The following is a 22,070-nucleotide window of genomic DNA, read 5'->3' on the forward strand; positions in this document are numbered from 1 at the left end:
TTGTTAAAATTATATAATATTAAAACATTATGTAGTATAAAATATTATATTTTGGCGCTTTTTATCGTAAATACGATTTTAAAATAAATAAATAAATAAAAAAATAAATAATGTAAAATCGTATTTACGATAAAAAGCGCCAAAATATAATATTTTATACTACATAATGTTTTAATATTATATAATTTTAACAACATCATTTAATTACAACGTTTGTGTATAGACTGTGAAAATAAATATATAAATAAACTTACTGGTGACATTTTAACTTAGCTTGAGTTGTGTTTTAACGAAATGTTATCTAGAACGTAGTCACTTCTGTGTTTCTATATTTCGCGAAAGAAGTGGTTTATTTAACTAGAATTATCATTAGTTACTGTTAGGCATATCTGTACTGTAACTGATGGGATTATTATCTTGTAATAGACCACTACTACTATTAAGTACATTTATTACGTAGATGGCTAATACTACCTCTATCACTGGTACTACTGGCAATACGTGAAAGGGCTGCCATATGCAGTCCTGTTAAACTCCAAACATTTTAATGAAATTGATTTTAAATTTCTTGCAAAAACGTCCAAACAGAACACAATATTTCAGTTCAAATTTGAGAACATTTAACACCAGACACTAAAATATAGCATATACTTTAAAAACTGCAGAACGAATATAAAGTTATTTCATAATTAATTTGTATCTACTAATTATTTTATGTTTAATGACAATTCAATATTAAAATGAGCTTTCCAACGTAGTTTCTATTATTCATTGAACTGACGAAGTAACGCAATGTATGAATACGCGGTGTTTAGTACCTGAAAAACAAATTGAAATATGTCAGAACACCCTATATTTTCTACAGATTCTCAGGTTAAGATGAACGGAATGTTTATCTGTGTAAACCACATATAATTATATTTCTAAAATCCACGAAATTCTGTAATCACGATACAATAATATTTAATATACGATATGTATGTCTGTACGTAATATATTGATGGAGCTTGTGGTTTACGAAATTTGAAACGTGATACCTTAATAAATTTTAGATTAATATTCGATAATATTTTGAAGAAATATAGGAGTCCCACAAGAATTTGCCGTCAGATGCCATTAAAAATTATAAGATCAATGGAAATATGCACTGAAGTGTAAAGCAGCGAACTATTTACTTCAATAAGAGGCATGGAAAATATTATTCTCGTGATACCTAATACGAGAATTACGATGTATAATCTTCATACAAGCATATGAAAGTGTTTTTTCTGTGTTCCTCAACTAATTTGTATCGCAGGTTATAATGCTATTATCACATTTTATTTGAAAGTAAATAATTCTCGTAACTTGATGATAAAATTTCTTCATTTAAAATGCAAGGAATAAATAATAAAACGTTAATATTCACCGCTGAATACGAAGCAAAGTGGAGCTCGTTGAAGACTCCATTTCTCAGTTTTACAGCTCTCGTAGCTCGCATGAGCATCGTAGGAATGAGACTTTTGTAGGAATTTTTGAGTTTGTACCAGTCTGTTCCATAAAGAGAAGTCTGCACTGCCTCACTCTGTTAAAAAAATAGTTTATATAACTCTATTATCTGTAATAATATTTTAAAGTTATATTTAAAAAAAAAATTCTCATAAGCAGTGAATCTGTTTTGTTGTGACTGTAAAATGTGAAAAATTATTGAAAGTTATTAGATTACTCTCACCTGATCTAGGACATCTTGTCCGAACCAACAGTACACAAATAACTTGTACATAATCAGTACGAGCAAAGTCAGGAACTTGCAAAATTCATTTATATTAAGTCCCTGCAACAAACAAAAAGTAACAAAGAAATTTGTTATTGAATACACGAAAGGTAAAATATAGGCCTGAAAATAAATTACTATGAGATGAACGTAGCAAAATAATTTAATCTTTGCCCATTATATTTTTAGGCAAATTTCTGAGGTGTGATCCTATTCATAACTCACCTGAGTCACCTGATACCCAGTGGCACACATCATAATGGGAATATTTATCATCTGCAACATTCCGGCTATGCTCACCACATTATTTAATTTATAGGTGAATCTGGAATATTTAAAGCGTTCGTGTAAATTTTAAAATAAATTACATTACCGTTAAATGACACTTACACCACTAAGAACTTAAACATAGCATCTGAAGGAGAGCGTGGCATAGTTTTACACATTAAAATTCATAAATTGTTGATTCGCATTTGTCACGACATTTTAACACTCAGTGGTAACTATATGATCCACCTATTTTAAAATCCAATACCTGGTAATTCTGCCCGAAAAGTATGTTCATGGGTTTCTGATTATTCTACGAATAAACAAAGATTATCTCCCTAAACAGCATTAATCAGATATTTATAATGAAACCGCGTTGTTATAATGTGTATTATTTACAATCAGTAAATATTATTTTTAACGTGAACGGACAAATAGAACAATATTTAATTTATGTTAATTATATGGCAACATATGCGAAAAAAGAGCCAATTTATAAGCATTACAGTTATTAATTTGTATCGATACGAATGTCTACAGTAAATAATCCCGACTTCGTATCATAAATATTTAATTTGCATAAGATTTCTTGTCTTTACCAGAGCTAGACAGGGGTACATTCATTTTTTATGTTTCAATTCTTAATCTTCGAGAGTGGAAACTGTGAACAATTTTAGCAAATGAGAAATTCCAGCAAAAATAATAACAATCCAGGAACCTGGACATCGTGAATTTGAATTATTTGAGAAACGTAGTTTACTTACTGTATCGCCGATTCATGTTGTCTGATGCAGTCAACGAGGTATAGTCTAAAGGGGTCATCCTTGTCCCCTGATAAAGCCGTCTCATCCGGAATCCCTTCGAAATTACTACTGTGGGCGCTGAAGTCATCCGGTAAGATATAGTCCTCGTAATTTATTTTGTCCTCAGAAATATTCTCATTCATTTCATCTAACAACTTTCCCAAAATTTTAAACCGGGCAGCCAACAGACTCATTAAAATCATTAACAACAAATCAACTGATTGGCTAGAAAATACCATCATACTAGCAGAAAGAATTTGGTAGAGAAATGTCATTTCATACTGAGGCGATTCACGAAATTCAAATGGTATGTACATCACAAGTACTAATTTTTCTGTAATGATCTGCTCCGTGGTCATATTTTTAAAATCGATGTCTACAGCGGACGCGTCTTTGTTGATAATCGGTAGGAGCCCCGCGGAAGTAATAGCTAACACAGCCAAGACGACCCTCAAAATGGTGAGGAATTTAGCTTCGCGTTCAGTCGAATCAAGCAAATTCCTATATTTCGGTCTCATTTTCGCAATGAACTCGGTCTTCATATGATGAACCATTTCTAAAACTGTACGTTTACGATACATGAAGTTGATGTAGTCACAACAGGTTATGACACAACCCATTGTAGTACCAAGGGTATAAGTAATTACCCTCATATTACCCCAATATATAACCATAGCGATCACCTGAGAACCTATTGTAATTGCCATGTGAGTAAGCTGTAACAGTGGGAAGACATTATAGAGTATTTTTGAAAGCTTGCTTGATGACTCTGGAATCCACAGACCAGAGTAAGTCAGGAGGGCAAAGTTCAACTTAAAAATCTGTAGTTCGTATACAGAATTCTCTTCCGTTTCGTCGGCATTCTTTCCAGTCGCTGGGATTGCAATCTGCTTCTGGTCTGTTCCAGACAACTCCCTTGAAAATAATTAAAACGAACATTAGATTATTGTCGTTCTTGAAACCAGAATAAATGTTGAAACAATGAACTTCTGAATGCGCCTTTTTCTGTGTTTAAAGCATAGATCATAGCTATGATCTATGGATTTCAAGGAGAATAAATACAATGAAGTTTATAGAGTTTTTTGCCTGTTGTTTTGTATGGTTGTAAGACATGATATTTCACGTGAAGGGAATAACGCAGATTGAGAATGTTTGGATCAAATGACACGAAATATTATGAGATGATAAAATCATTGAAGATGATTTTGACCAGAAATTCATAAGGAAAGACGCTAGTCAGAAGACCTTGGCGTAGATGGGAGGATAATATTAAAATGGATCTTAAGGAAACAGATTTGGAGGGGTTGACTCAAGACTGGAGGACTTTCTGGACGTGGTAGTTAATATTGGTAATCCATAAAGGTGAGAAATCTCTTGATTACGTGTAAGTATGGTAGATTCTCAAAAAGGGTTTCTTTCCTTTTAGTTAGTTAGTTAGTTAGCGGACCTAGTTTAATTGAAAACACGATAAGCATATATTTAATTAAACCTTATTCTAGAAATCGTAACACAGAATCAGGTGAAGCCGGACATTTATATTGCTAATAAAGTATCTGTATTATTACACTTACCTTATAGTCTTCATCTCTAAAAGAAAATGTTTTACTTTCGACGTTGGGCATACAATGTACTGAAGGACGAGCCCTTCGGTGTCTCCGGAAAAGATTATTTAATGTTGGTAAATTTTTCCTTTACAGTTTTCTGATTTTTATAAAAATCAAGTGACTCAAACGTATACAGAGAAAATTTTTTTTTTCTAAAATGAGGATAAATTATACTGTGTGTATGAATGATGTTATCATTTACAACGTTTTATCAAAATAAAACAAATTGTATAACATTATTTAAATCTCTCTTCTCATGATATTTTTATTCCTGAATCTAGACATGCTATTATTTACATATTAAATTCCTGAATAAAGAACACGCACATAAAAAGATTTTTTTTTAAAAAAAATAAGATATTTATAAAGTAAGATGTTTAAATTTTCTGATACGTTATGAGAAAATACGTAAAGTGCCTATCGACAGAATTATAGGCTATGATAGTCTTAGTACAAGGCAGAGTTTTGTGCAATTCAACAAGTTTTATTTTAGGTTAAGAATATTTAATGAATTGATCAAAAACCCAAACTCATTTTTAAAATTTTCGTTTAATCAGAAGACTCGCGGAGTTCTCTCACGAATATTTTCAGACAGTTCTAATGCTGCCATCTTTTTACCTTAAGTCAATCAGGAAATTAAAGCATGCAACGTATACTTCATATACTAAACCATAATCTATTTTAACTTTTAATATTTCTCAGATAACATCTTTATGAAATGACGGTAACCTAATGAGCAATTAGTGAAATATTTTTCATTTTTCATTAACGTATTATGCACCACCTAAGAAAAATGTGAGGATGACATAAAGAACTTTGGTGCTAAAATGAAAAGAAAGAGTCTACTTGGAAGACCTAAGCGTAGATGGAAGGGAAATATTAGAACTAATGTCATAGAAACAAGACGTGAAGGTGGACTAGATTTATCTGGTTGAGGAAAGAAACCACCGAAGCGTTCTTTTGTTCATAATCCAGAAAAAGAGGGACTTTATTGATAGATCAGGGATTTTTTTTAACTTTTGAAGGACTTAGCTCAGCGGCTTAGTTGGTTAATTTTATTCAGAAAAGCATATCAGAATAGTATAGAGGTTTCCAAACTTTTATACCTTGTGCCCCCCTTAAAACATTTAATAAATTTCACGCCCCCCTTCCAGAACAAGTGCAAGAAAAACAGATTTGACATAAAATTTAGCTATGAGTAAGACAATCAAACTGCCTCAACCAATCAAAGGATGTTAAAAATATTTCTCCATATTTCGTTAAAAAAAAATTCATACAAAGAACACGGGCCCCCCTAAGGGGGCGCGCCCCACACTTTGGCAACCTCTGGAATAGTAGATATCCTTAATATTATGCATTTATTTTATGAACTTTCAGCGAAGAAAGTATAAATTAAGTAAGAGGTTATTCAAAAGTTTCCTTAACTTCTTTAGAATTCGTTTTCATGTTTTCTGTAGAAAATGAGGCATTATTATGTTAGTATTAACTTGTCTGCAGGAATAAGTTGTCTGAAAGAATATTAAATAACCAGGCACAACGCTTCATTTTGAACTGTCCTCTTACTAAACGAGATTAATATTGCAGCAGAAATTCTTGCGTGCAGTAAAATACTTTCGGAATACAAAATTCTTTTTTGATTAAGTGGTTATGATCGGATTTTTTGTTTTCATAATAATGATACATAAGCTGCATCTCAACCGAATTACAAGACCTTTTTCCATGGAATCCCCTAGAGGGCACGCGAAGGACACAACTGACGCAAAAAAGTAATATTTATTCCACCAATTAAAATTATTTAATAATTTAATGTCTACACGCAGAAATTCTTCACTGTTTCTTATAAATTCAGTCTAAGTTGAACTTCGTAAGAAGCAGTCAGCTTTTTTTTTAAAGCCACGGGAAAAGCAAAAGTGTTCTTGCAAAGAACTACATACGCCACTGCCAAGTTTCCCGTCAATAATTTCGAAAAAAATTAAAGGACCAAACACACGCAGTCACAAATATTATCGAATAAGGCAAATATCTGAAAATGATCAGCAAACAACCAACACTTATTATCTTGCTCGTTGGGAATTCCGACTTTGTCCATCGTCAGATGTTATGTTATAAAATTACACTACGTTTCAAGAACTAGATATGCCATAGTTTTAAGATGGTGACTAAAGTGGTTCTTAAAACTTTAGGCTAACTTCGAAAATTTAAAAAAAAATATTATTTTATAAACCACGCACAAATACTGATTTTACCAAAAAAAGGAAGAAATTAAACAAAAATGAAGCAAGAATAAAGGAAAATAATAAAATGATAAATGGACTATAAGATACATTAAGGATAACATTAGACTTTTTTCCCAATATTTTTCAAACATTCGTAAAAAAATAATGTCTGATAATATATGGTTCATCTTTATTGATTCCCCCCCCCAAAAAAAAATTGAATTCCAAAAATTAACAAATCCATGTTTCGAGAATAAACTCGAGAGTTAATAAACTCCCAAACATTTCTAAAGTACTTCTTGTTTCGTAATTACACGGCCTGTCTATTATATAACGGACTGTGGAACTTTCCTCTTACTCATTAAGTTCACTGTAATTAAAACATTTGGAATCTTTTTTTTTAAGCAGTGTTATTGACCGAAGAGATCTACAATTCAGTCCGAAGCTATCTGATGAAAGCGGTATGGAAACTTTAGCGGGCGAAGTGAGAACTTTCTACGTAATATCAATCTTATTGCTGAATCTAAGCGTATTGCATTAGTAAGTAATAAGGAGCCATTGTACAGAATTAAGCAACTAACTCAGAAAACAAATAAATGTCACCCAGAAGATTATTTTTCCAAACCACGCTAACGAAATCAAACTAGATTCTTAACTACGTAATTATTAAGTCAGTTGCGAAACCAACTTATTACCAAAAACACGTTAAGTATCTACTTAACAAACAAAATAATATTAAAAACATGTCGAGATTTTAAACTCTCCGGTTAAGACATCGATGATGACATTAAGGGACGTTACGCGGCGTGGACTTGTAGGTAGATACCGACGTTTCGGAGAAACATGCTGTCTACATCTTCAGGGCTTCAGTATGTTTCTTCAGGACTTTCGCATATTCTACCTATAAGTAAACGCGGTTTCAAAACGTAAACAAGAAAAAAGCTAATTACCTAGTTGAATAACTTACGTAATAATTAGGAATTTGTTCTGTTAAACTCTCTGGTACCTATCTACTCACGTTAAACTATTAATAAATTATCTGATTATCATAGATACAAACCGACTGTGCCAGAAACAGCCTAAGTAATTACCTAAATACAAACTTAGAATGTGTAAGACAACCATTTAAAGACACGTGATATATGTAAAATAAACTTTTCTTTTGTGCATTCAATATATTCAGATATCTCACAGAAATATACATCCCAGTTGGCTATAAGTAGTCTGAATTTTATAGATGTTATTTTATATTGGATGCCACAACACTTGTTAGACATTAATTACTTCGTATAATTAGGCATGGGTGCTCGTTAGCGTGTTATCTCCCACTTTATCTCGAAGTTAAGGATTCAAAAATGAAATTATCTCACATTCTTTAACACCCTGTATATAGTACTGGAACGGTTCAGATTCTGAAGGACACGAGAATAAAATACAGGTTGCAAAAATGTACATCATTAACACCAAAGACAAGAAACAGAACATGTATTTACATACCTCGTGAATATTCTATACGCAGATATTACACTTTTACCAGAATTCTATAATGACTTTTGAAGTCTTGCTTTAGAATGCCTACTATTAACACCTCGTCAGATGCCAATAAAATGTAATTGTTATTATAAAATTCAATATTCATTCTTGTAAATTCGTAAAAAAAATTTTTTCCAATACGTTAAATTTTATTTTATTACCGAAAACTTGAATATCAGGCATAGACCTCGCAAAAACAAACCGTCGGATGGAATCTGTTGATTGGCCAAAGTCTGCGAATGTATTTTTTGACATCTGCATCAAAATACAAATTCAATAATGGTACCTCAGAACCATCAGAATAGATGACAACCCTATTTTATTCTATTTACCATTAAAAATCTTTCACAAGGTTTGTGGAGCTCTAAAAATGCCACTAAGTAGTCTACGAAAATAATTACAAGATATTCTTTCGATATATCGACTAGTACTATCGCAAATAATATTGTGATTACAATAATCGTCATATCTAGCTTCTTCCCTCTTCTTTCTACGAGTCGTTCAGCTGAATGAGCATCGTGAAATACGAGTAGGATACGTTCACAATCTGTAACAGGAATTGCAGAGCTACAAGGCGTACCAACACTTCTGGAGAATATTTACCGCAAATCAGATGTTCCGGTAAAATAAATTTACAAGTTTTTAACTACTCGTAAATTTAAAGAAGCACTTATTTCATTTGTCCACTTTTAATTTTTTTTATGGGAAATGCATTATTCAAATATTACACCTTTGTACCTTTCTGTAAATTTTTAATTCCCCCCCCCCCCCCCAGGTTAGGATTTATGGTTTATCTAATAAGTGTTTACCATGCTACCCCTTCATAAAGTATCCTAATTTTCTGAATACGTATTCATGAAATAATTTAAGACGTAAGAAAAATATTTTGAAAAACCTTCACGACTCCTTAACTAAATTCAATTTTTGTGTTAAGAAAATTTCAGCATGTAATTATTTAAGATAGATTAAAACAATTTTAATTTCAGATAGAGTATTCTAAAATAAAATAAAATAAAACTTAAGCGCGGAAACAATTATCATTTCACTCAACATATATTACTGATATTCACATTATAGAGGCATGCAAAGCAGAGCTAATTTTGTCATAGAAAGGAAAGTTACCCACCGAGGCTAACGTGACGAAAGACATGTCATAGAAGACTCCACCCTTCACCTTTACCGGCCTCGAAGCCTTCATGATGGAAAGAGGTAAGAGGCGCTTAAACCCTGGCTTCTGGTTGTACCAATCTGTGCCGTATAATGCAGTCGCCACCTCCTCGCTCTGTAGACAGTAGTAATTTTAACGCACACCCTGTATTTATAATCAAGTCATTATGTTCCTGTAGCAAGCAAATTTTTAACATACGCATCTCAGTACATTCCACAATAAGAAGTACTGAAAAATTAGAGTGTATTATAAAAAAACAAATAAAAATCAAGAGTTACGACATTCAACCAAAGTATAGATGGAATAAATGAAAACGTTGAACATTATCGCATATGCAACAATCCTAGAGATTTCATAGCAAACAGATAAGATTCTAGGTTATCACGTGGTAAAAATGTGCTGACGTTTCAGAGACCCTTAATGCCTCCCATAATCTCTCTCACGACGGCAGCAAGCACCTCCGAAACGTCAGCCAGTTTCTGCAAGACAACACGGCTCAGCGTCCAGAATAATGGTGTAATCATACTGGCCGCCTTGAGAACCTGAAATGTCACACTTCGTATTGTTCCACACCAATACTTTCGAAATTCGTTATTCTTAAGCACATTGCTCCGGAAGTCGATAATCTTAACTCATATGGAAATACAGCTGACAAACCTAACCTCGTTTATCACTTGTTGTCCGAACCAGCAATAAGAGAATATTAAGTACAACGACCCAGCTAACAAGGAGGCGAACTTGAAGAAATGTTTTTGGTCACCAACAGTCTGTAACAGAGGCAGAACAATTGTCCGTAAGGCCCAAAATCCCTTAACAGCATTGTAATGGCTAAGGTTTAACAACACGAACCATATTATTATAGTGTGGTTACATAAGGATCAAAATCCCTTAACACCAGCAAACTATCACCAAACAACAAACATTGATCATTGTATCGATACATGGCCAGTGAAGACAGATGAGGAAGACTTCTGTCCATGGAACAAGCTTAAGATGTTCGGAAAAGGAGAACGATGAGTGGTGGTCCATTTCTTGTTTATCTGATAAGACGAAAACATCGCGAGGGAATTTAGTCTCGAAGGCAGGGCTCTCTCTGACCATGACCTCGGCAGCCTATTTAGTTAAATATATTTCATGAAGGAAAGGGTATACTTGGTAGACCTTGACGTAGATGGAAGGTCAACACTGAAACGTATCTTAAAAATAAAATATATATATATAATAATTTACCTGTGTCATTTGAAAACCTGTCATGCAGATCAAAATTGGTAAGTTCACTATCTTTAAGAAGGTCGGAAAGCTGACCACTTCGTTCAAATAATCGACGAACCTGCAATATGTAAAAGCTGTTACGATGTGAAGAAAATGTATACAGGGCGATTCGAAATTACAATTCGAAGAATCAGGAAATCAAATCAGACCTGTGACGCAGATTTATTTGAATGATAGTGATAGATCATAATGTCTTATGAGGAAACTGACAATTATTCCTACTCAAATATTAATTGTAAGCTAACCCCACGTCGATGGCCAATGTTGTCACATGTCGATAACAAAATGGATGCAACCAATGTTTATAATAACTTTTTAGCTGTAATTAAGAATCACCCTGTATAATAGGTTCAGGATCTTAATCATTTGCATTCTTCACCAAATATTATTAGGATGATAAAATTGAAAGCGTTTACACGTAAGCATTGGAACAATGAGAAAAGCAGTCATTTTAGTCGGAGAATGGAGAAGACACTTTGGAAAAATTTGGTTAAATGGAAAATTGATATTAAAAGAAATCTGAAAATGGACCTGTATTCATCTGCATCAGGATAGGGTACACAGACTCTCACGCGCACGATTAAATTTTGTTAATAAACTTGAACAAATTAAACAGTAACTAAACCTAAAATTCTGATTTGAAATATAAACGAAAGTTATCTGTGTGCGTGAGAGAAATGTATTTTCAGTAGATTATCTAAAAATATGAAAATTATAACTTACTCAATTATGGCTTGATGATATTTGATGCATTTAACAAGATAGTCTCTGCACTGATCTTCGAACATCTGATCATCTTTTGGGTATGTCATCTGAGCACCGGGATTTTCAGAGTTATCGTCTATTTGAATCCGTGACCGGAGAGAAATGGATCCGTGCGCTGTGTTCCTAAAACTATCATCTGTGGTAACATGTTCATAATCCACGATTTTTGCAGTTTGCAAGTCATTTTCAGAAATGTTCTGGTCCATGTCATCCAGCATTACTTGCAGTACCTTGAACTGAGCTGCTGCGTGACTCATCAGACAGAGGAACATGATATCAACAGCGTACAGTTGCATTATCGCTAGAGATACAATGGCAAATTGTAATAGAAAAACTATTTCATACTGAGGCGATTCTATAGTCTCGAAAGGCGCCCACATCACAAATATCATCCTTTCCAAATAATGATCCGCTGTGGTAATATTTTTATCTTCAACATTTGAGATCAGATTGCTATTTAAAAGCGGTAGGACTGTCCACATAAAACAGCAGGTCAGAACTATGGGAGTGGAGAGTAAAACGTCGATTTTGACTTGGCGTTCCGCGTTCTGAATGAATCTGATATATTTTGATTTTACCTTGGACACGAATTCAGTTCTCAACAAATCTACGAGTCCCACAAATTTAGTTTTGCTCAGAATGAAATATATGCAGGTGATGAAGGAGACAGTCAAGCCATTCATAACGCTCATAGTTGATGCGATTAAGGGAATATTTCCCCAGTGAGCAACTATTGCGATCAATTGACACGACAATGTTATCACGTCTATCACGAGAATGCTCGTTCTAATGACTTTGTACACGAGATTTACAAAGGGTGTCGCACCATCAGGAGGCAAAAGGAAAAATGCATTGAGAAGGAAATTGAAAGTCATTATCTTCGTATTTTTTTTAGAAGTTTCATCTTCCTTATTGAATACATCTGTCTTTCTAGAATCCAGGATCTCTTCCTTTGTTAACTCGGTCATTTTTCCTGAAAATCTGGTACAAAACCTGTTAACGCAAATTATTGTCGATTAATAAACAATTATTATTTTATAACTACAAATACACGACTATTTGTAATTAAAGTTAAATTAGAAGTAGCCAAATATTTAAAAGATTCCCTACGACGAACTCAACCCTGTCCTGTGTTTTAAGATAATTTCAGTGCGTACCTTACACCCCGATTTATTTAACCCATTTTAATATTATTTTTCTTTCCGTGCCATTGTTTTCACTTGAGGCACTCAAATTAAAATTATGATTGTATTTCTATCTTTACCATGTTTGCTACAATGTCTCATCAACTCATTCTCCCCATTTGATCAATCTAATAATATTTGGCAAAGAGTGGAATTTATTAAAACCCCAATCACGCAATTGTCTCCACCAACTTCCAATTTCTTGGTCAAAACTATCTCATTAGTACGTTTTTATCAAACACCCTCAAAATGTTATTCTTTCGAGGTGACAGAAAAAGATTTATACCCAAACAACAGGAAAAATTAAGATTTTGTACGAGTTTATCAAATCTAAAACTTCTTGACGATGGTGAAGAGTCAATTGAATAAAAATTTACTTGGATATTATCCATCGTCTAGTAATAAAACGTAAAAAAAAACGTAAAACGACGTTTCGGAGCTAATCCCTATCTCCTGAGATAGGGATTAGCTCTATCTAGTGGGCCCAACTGAGTAGGAACCTGAAGACGGAGATAGAGTCTCATCTCCGAAACGTCGTTTTACGTTTTTTTTTTACGTTTTATTACTAGACGATGGATAATATCCAAGTAAATTTTTATTCATTTGTACGAGTTGTTTAAATATTTACGCTTTTAGATAAGGAACTTGAAGACAAATAAATTTAAAACTGACTGATAAAACACTCAAGTCATCACATTTAATGAGATTTTATCTTATATACTGGTACATCAATATAAAACAGGAACATCTAAATTTGTTTGCGAACTTTAACAAAGCAAAGTAAATAATGCCGACATGTTACCTTGCTGTACTCTACTTGACAAGTACGTCTCTACGAATGCAATATTCCCGTAGATGAGCAATGGACTGACGTAACTAGTTTCCACTTCCCCCTTCGAAAGAATAACTTACGTTCATTACGTCAAACACACCGAAACACTTATGTAACAAGCACGTATGAACTTTTTAACGCGAGACTAAATATTTTACGTACAGGGCAAAAGAACATGGTTTCTAATTTGCAAGATACTTCCCACATCAGCAAATTATGAGATCTATTATAAATGATCTTTCGTTGTTCACTGTTGTGTGCACAAGATGCCCGACTTCTTTAAAGAACGGTAAAAATTAATTGCTCAATGGATTTGAACAAAAGTTATGTAACTGAATTTCTGTACAAGAAAATCCAATCTGACAATTACTGGACATAAGTTCCTTTGTTATCTTTGCAGTTTGTGCTGGCAAATATCACGTCTTCTTGACAACACATCACTGAAATCGTCGACATAAACTTGAGTGTTAACCATCATATGTTATGAATTTATAAAATAATAACATTCTCAGTATAGAAAACATCAAAGGATACCTTAATTTTCATAAAGACAGGGCAGGACCAAGGTCTATATTCTTCTTCTTTATTACGCCGTCTCCTTTACAGGAGGTTGGCGACATTACGAACAGGATCCTTACATCCTTTTCTTTTCTCGGACTGGGACCTGTTCATATACGTTCTTGGCAGATGATCCAGAAGTGGTTTGCCATTGCCTTCTTCTGTGTGTGAATGGAGTAATTGTTGGGATGCCACGGAGGAAAACTCCGTGTTGCCTAGACCACGGCCTTGCCCAACACAAGTTATAAATTCGGGCACCGCCGGGAATCGAACCCGAGACCCCCAGGATTACAAGGCCAGCGTTCTAACCGCTAGACCACCTCATCTTATTATTATTTAGTGTTCTGTCTGACGACAGGTCCATATGAACAGGATCCTTCCATCCTTTTCTCGGACTGGGACCTGTTCATATACGTTCTTGGCAGATGATCCAGAAGTGGTTTGCCATTGCCTTCTTCAGTGTGTGAATGGAGTAATTGTTGGGATGCCACGGAGGAAAACTCCGTGTTGCCTAGACCACGGCCTTGCCCAACACAAGTTATAAATTCGGGCACCGCCGGGAATCGAACCCGAGACCCCCAGGATTACAAGGCCAGCGTTCTAACCGCTAGACCACCTCATCTTATTATTATTTAGTGTTCTGTCTGACGACAGGTCCATATGAACAGGATCCTTCCATCCTTTTCTCGGACTGGGACCTGTTCATATACGTTCTTGGCAGATGATCCAGAAGTGGTTTGCCATTGCCTTCTTCAGTGTGTGAATGGAGTAATTGTTGGGATGCCACGGAGGAAAACTCCGTGTTGCCTAGACCACGGCCTTGCCCAACACAAGTTATAAATTCGGGCACCGCCTGGAATCGAACCCGGGACCCCCAGGATTACAAGGCCAGCGTTCTAACCGCTAGACCACCTCATCTTATTATTATTTAGTGTTCTGTCTGACGACAGGTCCATATGAACAGGATCCTTCCATCCTTTTCTCGGACTGGGACCTGTTCATATACGTTCTTGGCAGATGATCCAGAAGTGGTTTGCCATTGCCTTCTTCTGTGTGTGAATGGAGTAATTGTTGGGATGCCACGGAGGAAAACTCCGTGTTGCCTAGACCACGGCCTTGCCCAACACAAGTTATAAATTCGGGCACCGCCGGGAATCGAACCCGAGACCCCCAGGATTACAAGGCCAGCGTTCTAACCGCTAGACCACCTCATCTTATTATTATTTAGTGTTCTGTCTGACGACAGGTCCATATGAACAGGATCCTTCCATCCTTTTCTCGGACTGGGACCTGTTCATATACGTTCTTGGCAGATGATCCAGAAGTGGTTTGCCATTGCCTTCTTCAGTGTGTGAATGGAGTAATTGTTGGGATGCCACGGAGGAAAACTCCGTGTTGCCTAGACCACGGCCTTGCCCAACACAAGTTATAAATTCGGGCACCGCCTGGAATCGAACCCGGGACCCCAGGATTACAAGGCCAGCGTTCTAACCACTAAGGTCTATATTACATGACACAAAATATGGGATTTCATTAACACGTAAATACTTTATTTAAAATATTTTTTATATGATAAATACTTAATGAAGCAGTACGTAACTTAATCACTCGCTCTTTATGTCTGAAAATCTGGCTGAGCTAAGTTACGTACACAAACGTGCACCCATAATTCGTGGCTTCAGTAAACATATGAAATTACTTATATTATTTTAAATAACTTCTTTTTATGAATATTAATATTTCATATTAGAATAAATCTTAGAGAAATAGGGTGTAAAGATGTGGCTTGGATTCAAGTGGCTTCAGTGAACATATTACATTAATTAGCTGATTTTTGTTCATTTAAACATAAATTATACAAGTACAAATGTCACCGATACAAAACGCTAATTAAAACATTAAAATTTGCGGTCTTCATCACTCATCTGAACCATTATTATTCCTTCTTATATTGTCCTTAATATTAAATATATTTCTTCAAATGCTGTGGAGCCTCTAGCCTGGGACAAATAGCGAATCCGTATCTGGCCCAATGTATCTGCAATACACAGCGACGAAAATCAATAAAGTATGGAACAACGAACAAACAAACAAACAAACCCGAAAAATACGCCATTTAATTCTTTTCTTCAGAATGAATATTAATTAAAAATAACTTACACGAAGAATTAATTCTCTTAATGTAACCTCCTGACATTTAGAAGGCATTATTATAAATATTTCACAGATAATACAAATGACGAGATGGTGGAACGCATTCTTTTAGAACACTTAACAGCCCCAACGCTTTACAGAGAACTCTTCTCAGTCAAGAAACGTGCGGGTATCTCGTTCCTTTTAACTATCTCCGAAAACACCTCGGCCGATTTCTTGGCCGTTCGCCTTCGATCTGGATCACTGAAATCCACGTGATACAGGCCAAATGTTTCACTGTAAAAGAAAACATCATCAGAATGGATTAAACTGGCATAAAAACCACAAACACTTCCTCCGCGCATGCGCACATTTCCTTAACGTAAGTTTCACACTCACGTGTATCCAGACGCCCACTCGAAGTTGTCCATCAGGCTCCAGGCGGTGTACCCGAATATATCGCAACCATCTTGATTCAAAGCTTTCAGTAATTCACGCAAGTAGTTCTGAAAGTAATGCACATTTTAGGGCGTCTTTCGTTGTTAATCCTCGTGAACGTTCAAAAAAAGAAAATTACGTAAAATAAAATTATTTTATCTCCAAAGTTTAAATACACAAATAATAAAACATACAACGAAGTAACTGATCCTGTCTGTATCATTCAGGTCTCCACGGTCAGAGAATCCATTTTCCGATATCAAAACGGGCGGATTGTCGTATTCCTTGGCGATCCAGTTGAGGATCTTCCTGAAACCCCATGGGATCACCTGCAAATATTCGGTCGATCATTTATTAAGGAGAATTCTCAATGCACAAATCTCTGTTCCACTAAAAGTGAGATATTGTTTGTACGAAATAAAATGCGTGGTTATGTTGCTTGTATATTTTCAATGGGTTTCTAAATGTGCGCCACCAGAAACATTCGTCAAAGATTAAATTCAAGTACTTTCAATACTTTTAACGGTAAAAAGGGAAGTATTATCTTAAACTAAAATTATTGTTACTACACATATCTAAAAGATTAGGTTTGGTTAGGGTAGGCTTGGTTAGGTTACGTTAGAATAGGTTAGGTTTGGTTTGGTTAGGTTTGCTTAGGCTTGGTTAGGTTAAGTTAGGCTTGGTTAGGTTAGGTTAGGTTTGGTTAGGGTAGGCTTGGTTAGGTTACGTTAGAATAGGTTAGGTTTGGTTTGGTTAGGTTTGCTTAGGCTTGGTTAGGTTAGGTTAGGTTTGGTTTGGTTAGGTTAGGCTTGGTTAGGTTAGGTTAGGTTTGGTTAGGTTAGGCTTGGTTAGGTTAGGTTTGGTTTGGTTAGGTTAGGCTAGGTTAGATTAGGGTAGGCTTGGTTAGGTTACGTTAGAATAGGTTAGGTTTGGTTTGGTTAGGTTTGCTTAGGCTTGGTTAGGTTAGGTTAGGTTTGGTTTGGTTAGGTTAGGCTTGGTTAGGTTAGGTTAGGTTTGGTTAGGTTAGGCTTGGTTAGGTTAGGTTTGGTTTGGTTTGGTTAGGTTAGGCTAGGTTAGATTAGGGTAGGCTTGGTTAGGTTACGTTAGAATAGGTTAGGTTTGGTTTGGTTAGGTTTGCTTAGGCTTGGTTAGGTTAGGTTAGGTTTGGTTAGGTTAGGCTTGGTTAGGTTAGGTTAGGTTAGGCTTGGTTAGGTTAGGTTTGGTTTGGTTTGGTTAGGCTAGGTTAGGTTAGGCTTGGTTAGGTTAGGTTTGGTTAGGTTGGGTTTGGTTAGATTAGGGTAGGCTTGGTTAGGTTACGTTAGAATAGGTTAGGTTTGGTTTGGTTAGGTTTGCTTAGGCTTGGTTAGGTTAGGTTAGGTTTGGTTTGGTTAGGTTAGGCTTGGTTAGGTTAGGTTTCGTTAGGTTAGGCTAGGTTAGGTTAGGTTTGGTTTGGTTAGGTTAGGTTTGGTTTGGTTAGGTTAGGCTTGGTTAGGTTAGGTTAAGTTTGGTTTGGTTAGATTAGGCTTTAGCTGTTACTTAAGATGTCATTAACGTAACAAAATCTTATTCCTCCAGTCAAGCTAAAATCCTCACACTCGCAAGTTCATTTGAAAAATAGTATTCATCCCCTGTTTTAATTTTCTTGAATAACAAAATTAATTTATATTGTAGTTTAAAATGAAATCACTTTGAACTTCCTCCAGTGTAATGTACGAGACAATGAAACACAGAAGAAGATATTAATTGTAATTTTAGTTTCAGTTGTCGCAGAGGTTCTTAACCTTCCTTGATTATGAACCCTATTTCTACAAATGAGGAAGGGGTAATTTAGGTTCGATGATTAATCTTAAGTGATAACAGTGTCAAAGAGGTTAAGAACCATTATTAAAGACATACAAGAGCAGGGGTGTATAATCCCAGCAAGAAATTTACAAAAATTAATGTTTAATATAAAATATTTCCACGTCTATTTACCTGCAACCAGATTGAAGATGCAGTTGGGTAGCTTTTATCTTGTTCCACACCAACATCACAGTCCATAAACAAAGGGAAATGTTGTAAGTTCTCAGATACAAAGACTGTCGTGTAATGGTTCAGACCCAGGAAATCCCATGTACCTACATAAAAATATTTCCATGACTTCCAACTTGAAAGACAAAATTATACTTTGTTAATGAGCCAAAATTGTGAATTTACTAGTTTTTGACGTTCAAGATACGTAACTGAACACAAGGAAAACCAGAAATAAATTAAAATTTTTATTTTATCGGTTGTAACGAAGTAACCAGTTACACAAGAATTAGGTTTGGTTGGATGAATTTAAGAAAAGTACAATCTGGGATGACAACCATAACCTTAAATTAAGTGGGGAAGATTAATCTACGATGTTGAAGTCTCTAAAATAATTTCTTCCCTTCGGGTTTTTCTGACTAAAATGTTGGAAAATTTCCAATTTCTTAAGTTATGAATTAACTTTGCCCGATAAACGTGTTCTTTTTCTCCTAAACTGAAGTTTATTTTTGAAGACTGAAAACTTACCTTTCACCATTTCCACTTCCTCCTTGGTAAAGCTTGGTAGTCGAGATCTATTATAACCTTCTTCTTTACATTTCTTGGCCAACCACTCTTTCATTATGGGCGGATAATCGCCGGTTTTACTGTAGATTGGGTGCAGGATCCAACCTATCTGAAATAAAATGTCTTACTACGTCAGTTGGTTACTGAAGATGGCTGTCATCTGGGTTGTTGCACGGTGCAGTCTGGTAAGAGTTTAATGATAGCTCAGGTGTCCTTTCTGCCGCCATTTTGAAAACTCCTACCACACAACATGGCGCGAGACCACAGAAGACAGCCATCTTCAGACTCACTGCCGTAAAAAAACTCGAATTCTACTTGTTTGCCTCTTGGTTGAGGCACCTCTTTTGCGATTTGACACGTGTAACTCCTTCTTAATAAATATTCACAATTGCTCTGTTATGAAATGATTCTCCCGGTTGATTTATATAAGTACTAATATAAGATGGTAAAGTTGCGTCATATTGTGATATAATAAGTATATATTAAATCTTGTCCGTTTAATCACAATAATTCTTATTAAATATTAAAATAATTATTGTAATATTTTAATATTTAATATTTAATAAGAATTATTGTGATTAGACGGACAAGATTTAATATATAAGTACTAATATTAAGTTGATATTTTTCATTGTCCAAAATATATTCAATACAAAAGTAAGTGACTGAAGTGTTGACAGTGTGAATTAAAAAATAGTGCAAGTCTTTATGATTTCTAAGCTAAGTGACAGGAAGTAGCCGATTGCTCCATACGCTCACATGCATCTGTCGTGTCCTCTCTGCCGCCTCGAGATCTTCTTTGCTGTCGGTCTTTGGTTCAATCCAGTTGCACACCGATACTATGGACACCTTGCCTGACAACGCAAATTAAAAACTTTTTATAAAATATTGAGCAGAACATTGTCTCCTGTACTACTTAATTTCTTGCATTAATCCAATAGGAAATATTCACTAAAGCAGACCGCTGTAGGAATATGTTACTGGTGGATATCCCAGGCAGTTCCTTTGCAGAATTTCGAACTATTTGTTGTATAAAAATCAGTATGGAAATATTACATTTCTTTTAATTTCATACTTTCAACGATAATAACATTTGTCAATGTGAGTTGTTAAGGTAGGAACAACATTATCACTCTCCGATCCCGAACATTATGATTTAAAACGTGCCACTTACGTTTATAGACAATTGCGTAAGGCAGACAGTATCTAGGTACTTCAGAGTGAAATATTTTTTCAATAACCTTTTTGGGTTTCCTTGAATTCTCGTTCATAGACACGGTAAGCCCTGGCATGTGACAGAAGGATTGTGTGTATCACCTGGTATTCACCGTGGCCATATGTCACGACGTTAGGGGCAAATCCAATCGGAATGCTGTACCCAAGAACAACTGATTTGGGTTCATTGATAGTGTTCCACCATTTCACCTGTGAAACAAATTATTTAAAAAAAAAATCTTCATGTCTCCAGCCTTATGTAAATGTCTATAACAGAATATGGGCTGAGTCAACATTTGCCATTATAATCCGTATTTTTCGCGTGAGGCTTACACATATTCAATATAAGCATATCTGAAACGTAGGTCTATTTATACGAACCCACACGACGAAACATCCAAAGAGTCTCTCTCTTCTTATTCGCCGTGTCCAGAACCCAAATATTTCTCATGCCGCGTTACGTAACTTTGGCAGTCGACACAGCAACGTAAAACAACCAAATAATCAACTCACCCTGTCTCCGAAGTTAGTATACAGGACACGTGAATAATCCTCGAAGTAATTCGCTATGAGTGGATTGGTCCATCCACCAAGATTCTGTAATGGCTGAGGTAAGTCCCAGTGATACATCGTAACCTGAAATTCAGTTAGATTGCTACTTCAGGCTGTGACGAATTAAGACCAGAGCGAAACGAGGTGTCTATCGACGCAGTCATTTGACAACTCTTACTCGTAAAAGGCCATTTCATTCTGATACAGAGTCAGTCTCTCACTCAAGACATTAACTGATATGGAATATCACAAACCGAAAACGGTCAGGAAATTTCTATTTAAAGACGAGTTACATCGTTTCTACAAGGAAAAAGGACCTGAGAAATTATATTTTTTTATGTTTACGAAGAAATATCCCAGGAAACTTACCATGGGCTCTATTCCATTAGCAATCAATTCATCTATTAGTTTATTATAATAGTCGATGCCAGCTTGATTCACCAAGTTCACGTGTCCAGTTGGTAAAATTCGTGGCCAAGATATGGAGAACCGGTAGAAATGCACCTGAAATATCGAACTCTGTAAGTGAATGCTTATTACCTGGTTATTGCGTGGCTACAGTTCTCAGAACTTTGCAATATTGCTATCATCCAATAAATAAAATCTGACTTCATGCGATTAATATCTGGGCTGATTAACAAACACATTTGTGACTTACGACTATGATTGTCTGGGTTATGACACAGCGTAGTCAGAACCCATGGAATCACCGTCATTAAATCCTCGCATTTATATTTATTTGGATTTATTTGTTCTTGGTTTATTCAACCGCTCTTAATATGTGATAAACCATTGAGAAATATCTATATAACTCAATAAGACTTGATAAACATGCTCCAAAAACACACACATTTCGTAAATGCGATATTTGAAATATAAATTTCTCTCTATATTCATCTGTTGCATATACACAAATTTCTAAAAAATAATTTTGAGACCAAACACAGAAACACGAATTATAAATTACGCACTTCGTGCAAGGACACGTTACATTTTAATTTTTTTTTTTTGGAACTTTAATTAATCCACACCGTCCATGCCATAATTCTGCAGATCCTCACCCCCAAATCTTTCAAAAGCCGAACATCTTCTTCGTAAAGATGGTACGAATTACAGGCCACATCTCCATTGGTCTCGTCTTTGATCAACTCTGGATGTTCGTGCGTCAACTTGTCCCATATACTTTCTCCTTTACCTGCA

General features: G+C 35.3%; 3 protein-coding genes across 3 annotated transcripts in view; all 3 read right to left on the minus strand.

Annotated features, from left to right (window-relative positions):
* Positions 1-143: 143 nt before the first annotated feature.
* Positions 144-4,583, minus strand: LOC110831718 (4-vinylanisole receptor). Its single transcript, XM_022068032.2, has 6 exons — positions 4,395-4,583; positions 2,785-3,738; positions 1,979-2,078; positions 1,712-1,813; positions 1,409-1,564; positions 144-818 (listed from the first exon to the last, which is right to left on the minus strand). The coding sequence occupies exons 1-6, from the start codon at positions 4,406-4,408 to the stop codon at positions 765-767; spliced, it is 1,380 nt and encodes a 459-aa protein (XP_021923724.2). The 5' UTR covers positions 4,409-4,583; the 3' UTR covers positions 144-764.
* A 3,528-nt stretch (positions 4,584-8,111) lies between these two features.
* Positions 8,112-13,057, minus strand: LOC110831724 (4-vinylanisole receptor). The gene is made up of 5 exons (XM_022068047.2): positions 11,340-13,057; positions 10,575-10,674; positions 10,007-10,111; positions 9,303-9,458; positions 8,112-8,723 (listed from the first exon to the last, which is right to left on the minus strand). Exons 1-5 carry the CDS (start codon positions 12,347-12,349, stop codon positions 8,667-8,669), a joined length of 1,428 nt encoding a protein of 475 aa, XP_021923739.1. The 5' UTR covers positions 12,350-13,057; the 3' UTR covers positions 8,112-8,666.
* Positions 13,058-15,483: 2,426 nt separating this feature from the next.
* The window catches only part of LOC110831713 (myrosinase 1), a 52,615-nt gene continuing 46,028 nt past the window's right edge, over positions 15,484-22,070 (minus strand). Inside the window, exons 4-14 of the mRNA XM_087349366.1 lie at positions 21,932-22,065; positions 21,240-21,374; positions 20,832-20,954; positions 20,345-20,528; positions 19,863-19,957; positions 19,065-19,212; positions 18,501-18,643; positions 16,721-16,855; positions 16,488-16,594; positions 16,116-16,385; positions 15,484-15,993 (exon numbers count right to left, since the gene is read on the minus strand). Of these exons, the coding sequence (XP_087205492.1) occupies positions 16,244-16,385; positions 16,488-16,594; positions 16,721-16,855; positions 18,501-18,643; positions 19,065-19,212; positions 19,863-19,957; positions 20,345-20,528; positions 20,832-20,954; positions 21,240-21,374; positions 21,932-22,065 (1,346 nt within the window). The 3' untranslated portion in view covers positions 15,484-15,993; positions 16,116-16,243. The remainder of the gene's footprint in view (positions 15,994-16,115; positions 16,386-16,487; positions 16,595-16,720; positions 16,856-18,500; positions 18,644-19,064; positions 19,213-19,862; positions 19,958-20,344; positions 20,529-20,831; positions 20,955-21,239; positions 21,375-21,931; positions 22,066-22,070) is intronic.

This window comes from Zootermopsis nevadensis, unplaced genomic scaffold (assembly GCF_977971745.1).
Source record: "Zootermopsis nevadensis isolate Lab colony 2312 unplaced genomic scaffold, Znev_1.0 Znev_ptg000016l, whole genome shotgun sequence".
In the NCBI taxonomy this organism is placed as follows: domain Eukaryota; kingdom Metazoa; phylum Arthropoda; class Insecta; order Blattodea; family Termopsidae; genus Zootermopsis; species Zootermopsis nevadensis.